The sequence below is a fragment of the Canis aureus genome, chromosome 23, assembly GCF_053574225.1.
Source record: "Canis aureus isolate CA01 chromosome 23, VMU_Caureus_v.1.0, whole genome shotgun sequence".
In the NCBI taxonomy this organism is placed as follows: Eukaryota; Metazoa; Chordata; class Mammalia; order Carnivora; family Canidae; genus Canis; species Canis aureus.
In genome coordinates this window covers 45,820,047-45,836,444 of record NC_135633.1, presented here as the reverse complement: position 1 = coordinate 45,836,444, position 16,398 = coordinate 45,820,047, and the positions used below count along the sequence as shown (strand labels likewise).

General features: G+C 37.7%; 1 protein-coding gene across 1 annotated transcript in view; it reads left to right on the top strand.

Annotated features, from left to right (window-relative positions):
- The first annotated feature begins 356 nt into the window (after positions 1-356).
- The window catches only part of SESN3 (sestrin 3), a 71,631-nt gene continuing 55,589 nt past the window's right edge, over positions 357-16,398 (top strand). The window contains exon 1 of the mRNA XM_077867513.1: positions 357-491. Coding sequence (XP_077723639.1) covers positions 414-491 — 78 coding nt within the window. The 5' untranslated portion in view covers positions 357-413. The remainder of the gene's footprint in view (positions 492-16,398) is intronic.

Genomic DNA, 16,398 nt, shown 5'->3' with positions numbered 1-16,398 from the left:
GGGCGGTCCCGGAGCGTGGAGGTGGTGAAGGTGGCGGGGAGGCGGGGGCGGGGCCGCACTGAGGCGCTGCGGCGGCGGCGGAGGCGGCGGCGGCAGCGGTGGCGGCTGCTCGGCCTAGGCTGGCGGGGGCGGGGGTCTGAGGATGGGGGCGGGAGGAACAACGGGCCGGTGAGGAGCAGCCGCCGCCGCGGTGGTCGCCTCGGGCAGCGCCGCGCACGCTCCGGCCGTCGCCTCCCGCAGCCCGCCATCCCGCCCGGGGGAGGCGGAGGCTGAAGCGCGGCGGGCGGCAGGGGGACCGTCCGGACCCGCAGCGGCGCGGGCGGCCGCAGTGAGCCCGGCCCCGGCCCCGGCCCCGGCCCCGGCCCCGGGCCCGGCCCCGCCGTCCGCCTCGGCCCTCGGCGCCCGCAGCCACCATGCACCGGGGCGGCGGCAGCCCGTCGGCCGCCGCCAACTACCTGCTCTGTACCAACTGCCGGAAAGTGCTGCGGAAGGTACGCGCTCGGCCGGGGGTGCAGCCCGCAGCGGCGCTGCCGGCCGGCGGGGCTCGGGCGGCTCGGCCCCCGGGCGCGCGCGGGGCGAGGCTGGAGGGGACCCCGGGCGCCCTGCCCACGCGACACCGGGAAAGGGGGCGTGGGCGGGGGTGGAGGTGGGCACTGCTGCCTTCCTGTCTCCGCGGGGACAGATGCTGGTCCCGAGGGCTTGGGGATTTTTTTTTTCCGCATTTCTTTTTTGCAGCCAGGAGTCTGTTTCTGGGCTCCCCTCCGCGCCCTGCCACCCCCGGCCTGGCCTCCGCGCGGAGGGAGGGCGGGCGGGCGGCCGGCACCGGCGCGATCCTCCTCCCGGAGCCGCGGATGGAGGTCGGTGTGCAGCCCGAACAGCCTGCGCTGCTCGGATCTGCAGGAGCCTGGCTCCGTCTCGGAGGCGGCCAACCCTCGGCGGGGGCGGGGGGGCGTCATTCGGTCGCCTCTGGCTTCCCTGCGCTCGCCCTGAACGCCCGTTTGCCTTCCTCTGACGGCAGTCCTGTGTCTGTAGTGCAGTCTTGGAAGGAGCTGGGGAAGCAGCTTGAACTTTATGCCCGTGGGAAATGCTGATGGACCTTACGTGCTGCTGGGGCTCGGGGTCCTGGAGACTTGAGGTGGTCGAGGGGTATCACTCCTTAGTGCTCCCCCTCCCCCGCCCGTGTAGATCCAGAGAAATCAGAGGTGCAGTCAGCGTACTGCTTCCCAGACTGACGGATGGAAAGTTTACTCCAGGATTCTTTAGCTTACTTGGCTTAATCACTCCGTTAAGGGGTGGGGGAGGGGAAGGAAAAGAGGTCGCTTTAGACAGAGAAAAGCTTTTTCATCAGACTTGAACAGCCTCCGCTTGGTAATGCTATGATCAGTTTTTTTCCCCCCCAAACTCGATTTTTACATTTCATTAAGTGGAAGCAGTCGTTGAGATGCCCCTGTTTGTCCAGTACCAATGAATTAAAATTGCTGAGCTGTGCAAATGCATCGGGACTGAAAGACTGAGATGAATACGGTACCGTTTTTAGTCAATTTCTCTAAATACAGTTCTATTGGAATTGTTCTTTATATATTAAAAGTAGAAAGAAAGCATGTAAGTAAGCAAGCTCAAATATTTGCGCTCTTTGTCCAAAAACTGTTTTTCTTCCTCTGTGGGTCAGGCCAAGTGCCAATCAAAGTTGTTTTTCAAGCCTCTTTTCCCTGCAGTAGGGCTGCTGCTTTTCCCCCCCACTATTTTATTTGAGAGCGTGAAGAAAGCAAAGGAATTGCAGATTTGAAGTTAATCGAACAGTTAAATATGCCTTAAATTGTGTTTATTGGACATGTTTCTCTTGAAACCGATTTTTATTAAATGTGCATGTTGAGTATCTGCAGTTATTTTTTTCCATAAACTCGGATCAAATTACAGTTGATACTTGCTCAGCTCATTGTAGGGCAGCTTGTGAGAAATGTAATGGATCAGAAGCACAGATCTGCTTAGTTGAATGTTAACTCTTTCACTTCAGGGTCAGATGTCATCCAAACCGAGCTTTAAATATATATATATATATATATACACATACACACACACACACAATAATTATTACTTCCTAACTTCAAACGTGGTAAGTTATGTCTTTAAGATGAAAAAAAGAGGGATCCCTGGGTGGCGCAGCGGTTTGGCGCCTGCCTTTGGCCCAGGGCGCGATCCTGGAGACCCAGGATCGAATCCCACATCGGGCTCCCAGTGCATGGAGCCTGCTTCTCCCTCTGCCTATGTCTCTGCCTCTCTCTCTCTCTGTGACTATCATAAATAAATAAAAGTTAAAAAAAAAAAAAAAAGATAAGATGAAAAAAAGATGTTGCTTGAGACACGTTTGATTAAACTCAAGCCTGGTTAAAATAACAGCTAGGGAGGTTTTTTTTTTTGGCGGGGGGAGGGGTTGTTTTGGTTTACTGAGTAAGAAACAAAAGAACTATTGACTTTGGCTTCTTTTTTTTAAAGACTCTGTCAATTTGGTAGGCTAATGAAATGTTTGGAGGTGATATTAGGCTTCACAAAATCTAGTTTTTCTTTAAAGAGAATCATGGCTATGGATCCATCACATTTTGCTGGCGTTCTTTGTAGCTTTCTCTTAGCTCTTATGAAACTATTTCTATTTACCTAGAAAGAACATCCTCACTTCTAGTCATTCTTAAAAGAAAAAGGTGTATGGGAAATGGGCATTCACCATTTTCATATTTTGTGATTGCTATGTACCTTTGCCAATATACCAGTTTTTAGTGACTCCAAGATGTTTAATATTGATTCATGCAGTAGCATGAAATAACTTTAGATGGAAATGGGATTGTTTGAGCCAGTTCTGACATGACTTGGTCACATTTGTAGCTTTTAAAGGCTGCTCTTCTTAAGTTCTCTTAAAAGATATCAAGTGTTTAGCATTTTAAATTCATCATTCTAAAAAGAGCATGTAAGAATTTATTTCTAATAAAGGTGGTTTATTTTTGATAGGAAGTATATAACTTGGAAATTCATCTCCAACTCTGAAAATGTGATTCTTTGAATTTATCTTATATTTTCCTCTTAATAAAGTGTTCAGTAATAACCAAGTGAGTCATAGCATTTTGAATTTTAGTTCAGTGTAGTTCATAATGAAGAATGAAACTCATGCACACTCAGTGTGAATTACTCTTTGCTGTAACAATCCTCATTAATGATGGGGGAAAGAATCACCTTTTATGCAGCAGGGAACCTTTTTCTTTAAGTAGCTTAATTTGTTGCAGTGTGTTGAATTTGGGGGGAACTTCAAAAGGAACTGGCTTCATCTCCAAATAGAATAGCTTGGTTTAGCCCAATGTCTGAAAATTGAGTTATATATTATATGAGAGTCACATTTATTATTAGAAGGGCCTTTGCAATTTTGATTCAGCGTCTTCTAAAATAGAAAGATTTCTTAAAATATTGAATTTCCCTAGTTTGGTATCCTAGGTTAGAAAAGGAATATATTTCCCATATGGGGAAACAAATGAACCAGCAAACAAAAACTATCCTCACATATATAACTCCTGGTAGGTCTAACTTATTCTGTTATCAATGAAGTAAGTCAATAAAGTTTTTAATAAAAGAGGAAATGTTTTCACTTACTTTGGAAAAGTGAATGAGTTTTGAATTAAGATACATTTTACTTGAAGAAATTCCAGGGACAACTAGGTAAATTTCAAAGTGGAGTACCAAACTGCATTAAGAAAGGTAGGTAACTGTCAGTGCTCATCTCCTGATGAATAAAAGGGGGCATATTGCAATGTTCTTTGAATATGGAGAAGCCAGTGCTACTGAAGTGAATAAAACTGCACTGTAAGTTAGGACATTTAACACTTAAAAATTCTTAATGTGTTTAGGTAGTTCTAGTGATAGATCTTTGTTGGTTATTGCATCTTTCCACTTTGTTTATATAATCACTTATTTTGGCAACTTTTGATGGGTTTTTAAGTGAAAAGACTGCGAGTATAAAATGGGAAATATTAAATGAGCCTCATTTTTATAATTGAAATTGCCAATTGCAATTTTATAAGTTTCGACCAATGGAAGGTGGTGGCTTTGACTGATATTGTAGCTATATGCTTCGTTAATCAGGTTTCTTATATATATCTTTTTGATTGTCAAAGCCAGTTTTTCACTTATTTAAGTGAACTAGGCAGAGACCAAGCAGTGAATTTATGATAGCAAACCATTATGCAGAGGGAGCCCTAAAATGTTTCAGTGTTCAAAATGCAAGAGTTGGATTGTATTTTTAAGTACATTTAAAATTGTTCTTAAGTTATAACTTAAAAATACAGCTACCTAAAAATGTTTTGCCAAATTTTAACAAATTGTTTTAAAAGTTATCTTTTATTATAAGATTATGAATAGCACAGGTCTTGAATTAAAAACTTGTTCTGCTACCTTAGTATATGTATTTGAACTTTTTGGTTAATAGGATAATGGTAAGAGAGATAGTCATTGATTTTGATTATGAAGGCTTTGACCTTCAAAAAAAAAAAAAATCCTTCCCCCACAGATCTACTCAAGTTACATTTCTACTGTTATATTTTTACTTGTTGACAAGCTTATTAACAGAAATTGTTACTTTGTAGCCAAAACACATTAGAAATCATTGTTATGTATATTTATATGTTGCATAGTTTGGGTGCAATTAAAATTTCATTTGTCAAAAAGATTATGCTGTGACTCCCACTTTCCTACCACCAAATAAGTAAACTGCTAAAACGTAACTGCTAATGTAGTGATGCTGGAAGCCACCAGGTGTGCCCATGGTCTCTGATAGGTCTTTTACAGGTCTCTAGTAGGTCTTTTAATTTGGAGCAAATTAGTTACTTTCTTTGAAGCCTAGTTTTCTCTGTAAAATGTAGATAAATTCTATTTGACTTAGAGGTTGCTGCATACATCTAGAGAGGTAATGTGAGTTAAACTCCTTTGTAAACCATAAAGTATAACTACAAATGTAAAGAAAACGTAAGCCTGTTTATTTTCCCAGAATACCTTAGTTCTTTGTGAGTTGTAGCAATATATTCCAATACATATTGAGTAATTTGGTTAGTCTTCTGCCCTTTTTAGTTATTGGCTGTAAATGAGAGGTAAAGATATTATGCTTTGGTTAGAATAATCAACATACTGATTTTTGATTTGCATATTTCTACTTATACCTATTCCTCCCCCTCTTATAGTAATCTAGTACATTGCTTTCATTTTTTCCCAATAATTAAATAAAATGAAACTGTCTTTTTGACACTTTAGCAGATGAAGGAAATTAGTATTTAGTTTGAAAAGACTAAGAGAATTGATTATACTTAATAGAAGTTGGGCAAAGAATTAATAATTGTAATTTAGGAGAAAAGTTTTAGGAGTAAAAGTGTCTTAATCTTTTCTCCCTATCTCTATCCCATCTATCCTTTTTGAAAGTATTGGGTTATGACTTAAGTTTGTCTAGACTTTTACAATTTTTAGAGTGCCTTCACATTGTCTCAGTTGATTCTTACAAACAAAATTTTAAGCGCCTTGATCTCTGTTATACAACTAGTAAAAAAGTTCATTTAATTCTTAGAATTGCCTTTATAATAAAATGATATTCTAAGAGTCCCCTGCAGTACTGAAGCTGCCAGGGAATAGCCTCACATCCAGCTTTAGAGTCCCAAAACTCTCCATCTGACCATTCTTTCTCTTACTAGCAACGATAGTTGTCAGTGGTTCTTCAATTTTCAGGGTTTCTTGTCTCATTTTTTAGCAAACATTTATCAAAATCAGACCTCAATAAAAGATCCATTGAAAGTGCATGCTAGATAATAGATTTTAATATAATAGGGTATAGAAAGTTAAGTTTCCTGATAGGGTTTCAGATTCACATTGTAACTAACCATTAGGAAGCTCTACTTGTGGACTTTTGGTGTGCTATCAAAGAATATTCACAATTAACTCTTTCATTTCCCAACTTCTTATGTGTATGAGGCCAGATTTTCCTTACATAATTCAGTCAAAACATCACAACAGATTGAATACAGAATCAGATATGAAATTCAGCTGTCTTCTGTTAAACAGACACTAAAGAGATTTGCAAAAACCTAAATGTCACTGCTCACTTTTTTTTGTTTTGGAAAATAAAGTTATTTTCATAAAAATATTTGCCTTCTGTTAACATGGAATGGATTTATTATTTTAAGTAATTTAACATTTTCTCAGTTTTAATTCCTAATACAGTAAATATTGAGTTATAGCCCGTATGCAAACAAAAGGTCTTCTGGTTCCTCCATAATTTTAAATTTAAGAGCGTGAGGGAGTTCTAAGACCATTGAAAATAGCTAAGCCAGAGTTCATGTAAATGTACGGTACATGTAAATATAATTCCCAGGAGTCCATGTGGAATATAAAAGGCTAAATACCACTGACAGAAAATGTAGATAAGGCCAAGCCAGACAACTCTATTTTGTGTGAGGATCACACAAAAAAGTAGCCAGGTGAGCCTTTTTTCTTGAAAGCTGAGACATGTGGGAGAAGCAACAGAAGAAGAAGAGACCAGAAAGAATCAGAGAAGTATCAACGTAGACTGCTGATAACAAGCATTGTTAGAATAAAGAAAAGCACCACTGTAGAGAGGAATTAGGATCGCTCTGAATGTGGGAGTCCCTAGATTCTGCAATCCTCAAAGACAGGGTTTTTTATATTTTATGTGGAGGGGATGTAGTTACCCTGTCCATACAAGCTATGACACACAACAACTACCTGCAGTTCCTGAAGGCATGGGGATAAGGATCTATTTATTTGATTAGATCTAGTGAGACCTATAAATGACTACCAGTTTCTAGACTGTCCCTAAGATATCACTGTGGTCAGGGCAGGGATGGGGGAGGAGGTGGGATTCACCATATAAAGGTAAATATATGGCAAAGTCAAAATGTTTAGTGATGCGTCCCACACAGCCTTAAATGTGTAAGTATGTGTGGTATAAACTATTTAAAAGTATATATCCTATACCATCTAAACTTACAGTAAAAATGTAGAAATCCTATTTGTCTTTCAAAAATCTTCTTCAAGACTTGTGACATCTCAAAAGCATTTCCTAATCTTTAAACTCTTGTCCTTTTTGTCTCCTCAGGACTTCTGTTCTGCCCAAAAATATACTGCAGTTTTCACACTTAGCATGTTAAATTATAATTAACAATTATTTACATCTATCTTTCCCCTACTAGGGGAAATCTAGTTATCCCAAATCTCTTATTTGGGATCTGGTTAATAGTTTATTTTTAGCAAAATTAGAATTCTGATTTAAAAATCTATCACTCATAGATATTGGCAGTATACTTATATTGGGTAGAATGTAATCTGATATAATGAGAACTACTCTCATTTTCCAAAACATGTTTGATATTTGTCTGATATGCCTTTACGGTCATATTTTGTTCTCTAGAACAACCACTTTGAGAAGTTCAGTGGCAAAGATGATTTTTATCATCTTTGTGGCCATGGGAATGTTTCAGTGAAAAATCCTACTTTTTGGAGGAAGTTCTAGTAGGGAGGAAGAATGTCAGTTCACTAAGAGGGTCAAGACACAGGCCTTAGCTATTGGTCCTTCTCTGAAATGCGAAATGGCCACTGTTTTGCTATGGATGCATGTTGTACCTCCTGGAATGTGCTAATGTTCTGTAAGGGATGGCAGTTTGGGAGTACTAAGGACAGACCTTCAAACTTCGAAGATTCTCTGTAGGCCACCTCCTAAAGTTCTTTCACATATTATTTTGGCTAAGGCTTTCCTTCTTCTACTTCCCCCAAGTCCTTTATTTTGGAAATCTCCCAAGCCAGCTGTGATCCCGGTGGCCAGCAGGCACTCCCTTGGTAACTGAACCAGAGAACTATTCCTGGGCCTAGACTGCCCCTTAGTTAGCTTTTACTTTTTTAGATCCACCCAGAAGTGAGTCACTTAATGGTCCATGGGTTAAGATATTGACTGCCCCCCTGAGGGACACATGAGTATTATGGGATATTTAATGGTGGGTTGGAATAAGTTTGCCTTTTCTTGCTCAAAGCTTCTAATAAGGAGTAACAGGCATTTTGCCTTTCATTTTGTGAAGAATGTACTGAACATAGCATATATGAATAAGTATGACCAAGTATAAAAATGGCTGATTTAGGGCCGTATTATTTCTTGCACCAGAGATCTCTTAAAGTATATACATTGGAGTGAGACTTATTTTTTCTATTAATTAACAGCTGCTTATAATGGAGGTACATATTCTCATTTCTAAAACATTTTATTTTTACATCCTCTATTGCAAAGATGAAACTAGTCACTTGAAGAAATGAAATCTCTCTTACCAGTTATAGATTGAATATTGAGAAGGCTGAAATTAACCTCAAGGCTAACTAAAGCTGGATTTCATTGAAGATTATTGTAATTATCTGAGATCGTAACTCTTAGTTTTGAAGTGCATTTTATAACGTCAATAATGATACTAGTTTCTTTTGAATACCACCTCTGTACCATAGACTGCTAAATATTTAAACCCTGCATATGTATCATATTTAATCATCACAATGAACCTATAAAGGATTGTTACTCACATTTTATGGATGAAGCAATTAGAGTTCAGAGAGCTTTAGTTACTTGATTAAGGTCATAGTACCAAGAGGTGGCAGATTCAGGATTTGAAACCAGGTCTAACTCCAAAGCCTGGCTCTTTATACAGATATAAACACTGCATTTTCTTACATTCCGTGTTTTCTATATGAGAACAACTTTTACAAAATATGAAATTAATGAAACTTAATAGGACTTGATTACTCAAGAGATTAATAAGAGATTTCAAATTCAGATATTTTCTACTACTTTATTTTTACATTAGAAATGCAAATTTCTTTAAATGATTAAATCAATTGAGAAACAAATTGAGGTTCTCATTGACAGTTTTGACCTATCTAATTAGCTCTTTTATCTATGTCTGTTGTTAATTATGCGATCATTCTTCCTAATCCCAGGATGTGTTTTTTTTTTCCTAATTTTCCAGCACTTTATCCTATTTCTTTTTGCCAACCAGTCATTCATTAGTTCAGTAATGTGGATTTATTCAATACTGCCAACATATCTGACAGAAGACATTGTCTGGTAACATTTTGAATTTAAGTGTTTTGTTTCTTGAATAAGGACTTCTAAGAAATGTTCTCAGTTTTTAGTAATATTTTGCAGTAGGAAACAGTTATTCGTGAAGATAAGAAATAACATGAATGCTCATTTCCACCATTCATTTTGGCTCTCTACAGTAAGGTGAAAATGATACTAAAGGGAAACACAAATCCCCTGGGAATGGTGTCCTGCAACTGGCCTCCCCCATCTACATTTTGTATGCACTGTCTACAGAAGGTTTACAGAGGAGTTTCCAGTTTACAAAGGGTTTATGTTGAGGAGAGGAGTTTGTGGGAAGATGTGGTTCACTAAAGGCACCTCAGCCCTAAACCCCAAGTAATATTAAGATTCTTTTATATAAACCTTTTTGTATAATATATTAGTTGAAATTGGTGACTTCCCAGGTAGGGTGCAGAATATCTGTCTGTGTTATAGTTTTATTTTTTAATGGAATATTACCTATATAGTTAATAATCTTGTAAGCTATCGTTTTATATCAGGTAGCTATTAAGATAACCACAAGGCCTAGGTTTTAATATTATTTAGGCAACACACATTGTTGAACACCTGAGATTAGCATGAATTCGTAGGTGTTCATTTATGCAAGAGACCTACTTCGTATTTAGTGCCCTTAAAAATGAGGAAAAATGGGCAACCCAGGTGGCCCAGTGGTTTAGCGCCGCCTTCAGCCCAGGGTGTGATCCTGGAGACCCGGGATCGCGATCGAGTCCCACATCGGGCTTCCTGCATGGAGCCTGCTTCTCCCTCTGCCTGTGTCTCTGCCTCTCTCTCTTTCTCTCATGAATAAGTAAATAAAAATCTTTCAAAAAAATGAGGAAAAATATATGTTTAGACAAACAATGTAGAAACAATTCTCGTTTGCTAAAAATATATACATTGCCATTTTATGCTTATTCTTTATCACAACATTACTACCCTTTCGTGGTCTTCATACTCTTTTTTTTTTTTTTTTTAAAGATTTTATTTATTTGACAGGGAGAGGGCACAAGCACAAGTAGGCAGAGTAACAGGCAGAGGGAGAAGCAGGCTCCCCACTGAGCAGGAAGCCTGATGTGGGGCTCTATCCCAGGACCCTGGGATCATGACCTGAGCTGAAGGCAGACCCTTACCCAACTGAGCCACCAAGTGCCCCGGCCTTCATACTCTTAAACAGACAAGAAATATAAAGGCTGTTAACATTTGTAAGCCACTCACATACCATATGAATATCTGTCATTCATTCATTTATTCATTCAGGAGACCTCAAATGCTGACCTCCTGATGTAGATGATAGTACAAGGAATTTGGCATCAGAGGCCTAGATTAGGTGATCTTTCTGAATTGTATCTGCTCATTACTAACATAGATAGATAGTAACAGTACCCATTAAAAAATACATTTCTATATCATGCTAACTATACTTTCATTGGTGTACAAAATTAATCAAAAGCCGACTACTAATAATGCATTTGTAAAAACATCTAATTAGAATGACCTATTTAGTCCCTGGATAGATAACATAATTTGGATGGATCTAAAGTAAAACTTTTTAAAAACTCTGTAGATACTAAATATACTTGAAAGCGCATTTGTCAGGTCATTAAACACTTATAAACACAGAGTGCTGTTTTTACTTCTTTTGAAGTAATACCTTGTCACACCTTGTTTGATTTTAGAAACATTATGTATCACATAGCCTTACATTTTAATGACAATTCCATTTTGAGAATTTTGCAAAACCTAATTTATATAAATGGTTTGGATTGATACACCATAATGCAAAACTAGTTACTCAAGAGTCTGAATATTTTGTGTGCTGATCAGAGTCCTTATGTTAGGATTTCAGAGCTCTGTCATTCATATTATCTTTGAGGTCTTGAGTGAGGAGACTATATGATAGTTCTATAGACATTTCATTTGACTACAGATAGGCAATGCAACAAGCATAGTACTTTTTCTATAGTAAATTTTAAAGTGTTGAACTCATTGTCTTATTCTATTAAAGTCCTAACTACTTTCTTCCATTATCATTAACATAGTGACACTCAAGAACTGTGTCATATGGTAAGGAAAACAAACACGTACTCCAGAGCTGACAAGGGTGGTACCCGAATGCGGAAATGTATGAATGTTGGTATGGGCAGTGTGTGTAAGGGGAGGGTAATTCAGTGGAAGCAAACTCCTCCTATGGTGAGCGGAAGTGGTGTCTGTCAATGATTTAAAAATGGAAAATCATTAATTATTCAGGATACTTTTTAAGATGATGAGATTTAAACATTTCACACCAAGTATTTAGTCAGTGAATGTAAAATAGCACCATTTACCATGTTAGCACATTTGTACAAGTATCAGTATAGTGATGTCCTCCATGGTCGAGATCTAATGATATCCAGAGCAATGACACAGCCCATACAAAGTGCAAGATTCAGACCCTATTCATTCAATCAGAATTTACATTGAAGTGAAGACTGACAGCTATGCATTTTAATATCGTGTGCTTCATACTAGATCTGGTAGGGAGTTCTTTTGACCAACTCTTGTTATGATTGCATATTGTTATGATTATATATGGGGGAATTAAATGTACATAACACAAATAATGATATGGATGATTAGGCTTATCTTACTCTTATATTTATGAAGTAAATATAAAATCTGATGCTCTTGGTTTTGTTTTGTTTTTTAAGTATAATCAACATATATTAGTTTCAGGTGTACAGCATAATGATTAGACAGTTCTATACGTTGCAAAACAATAACCACAACAAGTCTAATAACCTGTCATACAAGGTTATGACATTTTTTCTTGTGATGAGCACTTTTAAGATTTATTTTCTTAGCAACTTTTAATTTTGCTATATTATTCACTATAGTCACCATGCTTTATATTACATCCCCACTAGTTTATTTGAAAGCTGAAAATTTGGACCTCTTGATCCCCTTCACCAGTTTTGCCCACCCTTCCACCTTCTTCCCCTAAGTATCTTCCCTCTCCACCAATCTATTCCTGTATCTATGAGTTTGATTTTGTGTGTTTATTTTTTTAAATTTCCAGAGGTGAGTGAAACCATCCAGTATTTGTTTTTCTCTATCTGATGTATTTCACATAGCGTAATACCCTCAAGGGCTATCCTTGTTGCAAATGACAAGTTTTCATTCTTTTTCATGGCTGAGTGGTATCCTATTGTGTATATATACCACATCTTCTTTGTACATTCATCCATCAATGGGCATTTAGGTTGTGCCCTTCTCTTGGCTGTTGTAAATAATGCTGCAGTGAACATAGAGGTGCATATATCTTTTTATATCAGTCTTTTTGGTCTCTGATGAGAAATACCCAGAAGTGGGATTGCTGGATCATATGGTAGTTCTACTTTTAATTTTTTGAGCAGTCTCCATACTGTCCTCCATAGTAGCTGTATCAATTTACATTCCTACCAGCATATACAAGGGTTCCCTTTTCTTCATATCCTCAATGACACTTGTTATTACTTGTCCTTTTGATATAGCCATTCTGACAGGTGCAAGGTGATATCTGATTGTGGTTTTGATTTGCATTTCCCTGATGATGAGTGATGTTGAGCATCTTTTCATGTGCCATCTTTTCATGGCCATCTGGGTGTCTTTGGGAAAATGTCTATTTAGATCCTTTGCTCATTCTTTTAAATTGGATTGTTTAGGGTTTTTGTTATTGTATGAGTTCTTTACATATTTCAATATTAACCCCTTCTCAGATATATGGTTTGCAAATATTTTCTCCCATTCAGAAGGTTGCCTTTTTATTTTGTTGATGGTTTCCTTTGCTGGGCAGAAGCTATTTAGTTTGATTTGGTCCCACTTGTTTATTTTTGTTCTTGTTGCCTTTGCTTTTGGAGTCAGATCAAAACAAAAAACAAAACTCCACCAAGAATGATGTCAAGGAGCTTACCAACCGTTGTTTTCTTCTAGGAGTTTCATGGCTTCTGGTTTTACATTCAAGTCTTTAATCCATTTTGAGTCAATTTTAGTGTATGGGTTAAGATAGTGGTCCAATTTCATCCTTTTGTATATGGCTTTCCAGTTTTCCCAGCACCGATTCATGAAGGGCTTGTTCTTCCCCATTGTATGCTCCTGCCTACTTTGTCATAAATTAGTTGACCATATATTCTTGGGTTTATTTCTGGGCTCTCTATTCTGTTCCATTGATCTATGTATCTGTTTTTATCCCAATACTATATTATTTTGATTACTATAGCTTTATAATATATGAAATCAGGGAGTGTGATCTTTGCTCTTTTCCTCAAGATTGCTTTGGCTGTTCAGGATCTTTTGTGGTTTCACATAAATTTTAGGGTTGATGCACTTGGTTTTAAAAAACAAATCCTAAAAAAACAAAAAAAAATAAAAAAAAATAAAAAACAAATCCTATGATGTAAAAGCAGCTATTAATGGAAAATACTTTTAATTGATGGTAAGCTTTCAAAGGTAAGTACATCTATGTGTTTTTCATTTGTTTCATTTACTAATGGTCTTTATTAAGCTATTGCAGAGAACATGTTTGTCAAAATGGCAAATGGAAAGAATTGATCATTAATGAGTACCTTGATGATAACTACATTTAACTTCAGTTATTTATAGAAACCGTGGAATTTTTAAAAAACTGAGTAAGAAACTCAGAATCCTACTGTCAAAGTGCTACCAGGTGTTATGTCTTTTGTTTTAGGGTGTCACTAAAATTTGAACCTGTCATGACTGGGCATTTAGCAATTTAGCTTTTAATAAACCACAGTGTTACCATTTATGCAAGGTATTCCGATGTCATGAGAATGAAGTAGATTGTCCACTGGCACTTCTAACTTGCCCATCACTTTGTCGGTGACAGGTATGCATTTCATGACTATAAAATACAGGAGTATATTGTTATTTTAAAAGGCTGTTTCCTTTTATTCTATCTTTATAGTCATTTTCATGCATTTTAGTGTTTATGGATAATTAACTATTTGACAGAGCTGTAGAGCACTTGAAAACTAAAATGCAGTGTGCTGTCAGCTGTAGATCAATTCAAGATAAAGGATTTCTAAAATGAAAATGTAAGTCAATGGGAAGCTAGATTGGACTCAGAAACTTGATACATACCTTTTCTGGAACATAGGTAATGCATAATTGGTTTATAGTCATTTCTAAGAAAAATTTACATTCAAATACTAAGTTCATCTGCACAAGTTTGTAGTGGATAGTTGCTCTTCAAGGCCAGTTGAATCCACAGGAGACACAGCCATTTTTTCTTGGTGATGGTTTGTTTTCCTGAATGTCAGTGTAACCCAAACAGCTCCCTAACCACTGGATAGCAAGTTTTAGGAATTAACTTGGTTATGATAGAATCAATATCCTTTTCAAATTGCTAAGATTGACTGTCCTCCCCCAGCTCCACCCCTGAGACTGAAGCTATTGTTTTATTTAAAATGGTTCCTTTGGGAAAGATTAAAATGATATACTAAAAGAATAACAATTCTATAAATTAATAAGTTTGTTTAATGCCTAGGGCAGTGGTTCTTGAAGTGTGATCCTGAAACCAGCAACATTAGCATCGCCTGGGAGTTTGTTAAAAATGCGCTGTTTGGGGCCCCAACCCAGCGCTGCTGAATCAGAAATTTTGGAGGTGAGGCCTGCTCATCTGTATTTTAACAACCCCTCCAGGTGATCCTGATGCACTCCTAAGGATCTAGTACCACAGGTCTACAGTTATTAACCAGATGTTTCTACAAATCAAAATAGTGTGTCCATTTTATTTCCAATATGCATTATCAATTGTTTGAGAAATATAGTAAAAAGAGGAAATTGTTTCAAATTGAATCAATACAAAATCCCTATTTTTTATAGATAATAAAGGTAGTACCAGCTCTAGAATCAGAAATATTTCTTTGCCTGTTTAAAAAGATAGAGATTTGAGACCATCTAGTACAAGATGCTCTCACCTTAAGAAATATAATGTCTTATTTTATTGCTGCTGGATTCTGAACTTCAGCTTAAGGGAAAAAAAAAAAGAGTTGGGTTTTATTTCTTTATTTTTATTTTATTTTATTTTATTTTATTTTATTTTATTTTTTTTTATGATAGTCACAGAGAGAGAGAGAGAGGCAGAGACATAGGCAGAGGGAGAAGCAGGCTCCATGTGGGGAGCCCTATGTGGGACTCGATCCTAGGACCCTGGGATCACGACCTGAGCCAAAAGCAGATGCTCAACTACTGAGCCACCCAGATGCCCCCTTATGACTGAAATTAAATGAAAATATCTTTGGGAATTGATTGTTTACATAAAAATAGTGTTTCAGCACCAACATTGATAGACTTTGGTGGGCCTCACCATCTTATATTATTTTTATTTCACAGAAGATTGATGTTTTAAGGTTTCAAGGAGAAGATTACCTTGGACATTTTTTTTTCTTAAACAGAAGGAGAAGTGGTAATATTTGTCCTAATTACAGGTTTAGGATTGAAAGATTGGGTGTTTTTGTTTGTTTTGTTTCCAGTCTCTTAGACAAATTTAAACATGTGTGTAAATTATGGATATTCCCTTTTACCTGTAAACTAGTAGCTTACTCTTCAGGTACAAATGGGATGTCAGAAAGCCAAATCAGGAGGTCTGAAAATTAACACAAAGGAAACTTAAGGGATGTCTGTGATATGTGGGCTCTTTATAAATCCAAAGGATAAAATGGTTGCTCTTTGAAAGACAAGATTGTCTCGGCTAGTGGCAGTTCTTCTAGGATAGTAAATAGAAATAATTTTATTTTCTTATTTGGTTGCATATAATTTTGAGGAAAAGGGAATTTTTCTCTTATTGTCTTTAGCTTGGTGGTAAAATCTAATCTGTGTTGATCTTTCTCAGGAAAAATAACGAACTGCATTCAATTGCCCCCACTCCCAAATTCCCATTTATGTGTTTGCTGCTCTAGAAACATATGTAAATTACTTAATTCTAACCCATGGAGAGTGATGCTTTTCTATTGACCACTTTTCTATCCTTCTGTGAGGAAAGGACTAATATAGTACCTTAAATAGAACTGTCTCCATGGCAATGGGCAGTCAGCTTTTGACTTTGAGACTCATAAAAAAGGAAATTTAGAAAGGCATTTTCATGGTCTAAAATAGCAGTGCAGCAAAAGTAAGGTATGAGAATATTTCCTGTCAGTTATTGCATGTCTGATTAAGCTAGCATAACATACTTTTTTTTTTTTTACATAGCACTTTTTATCCGAACA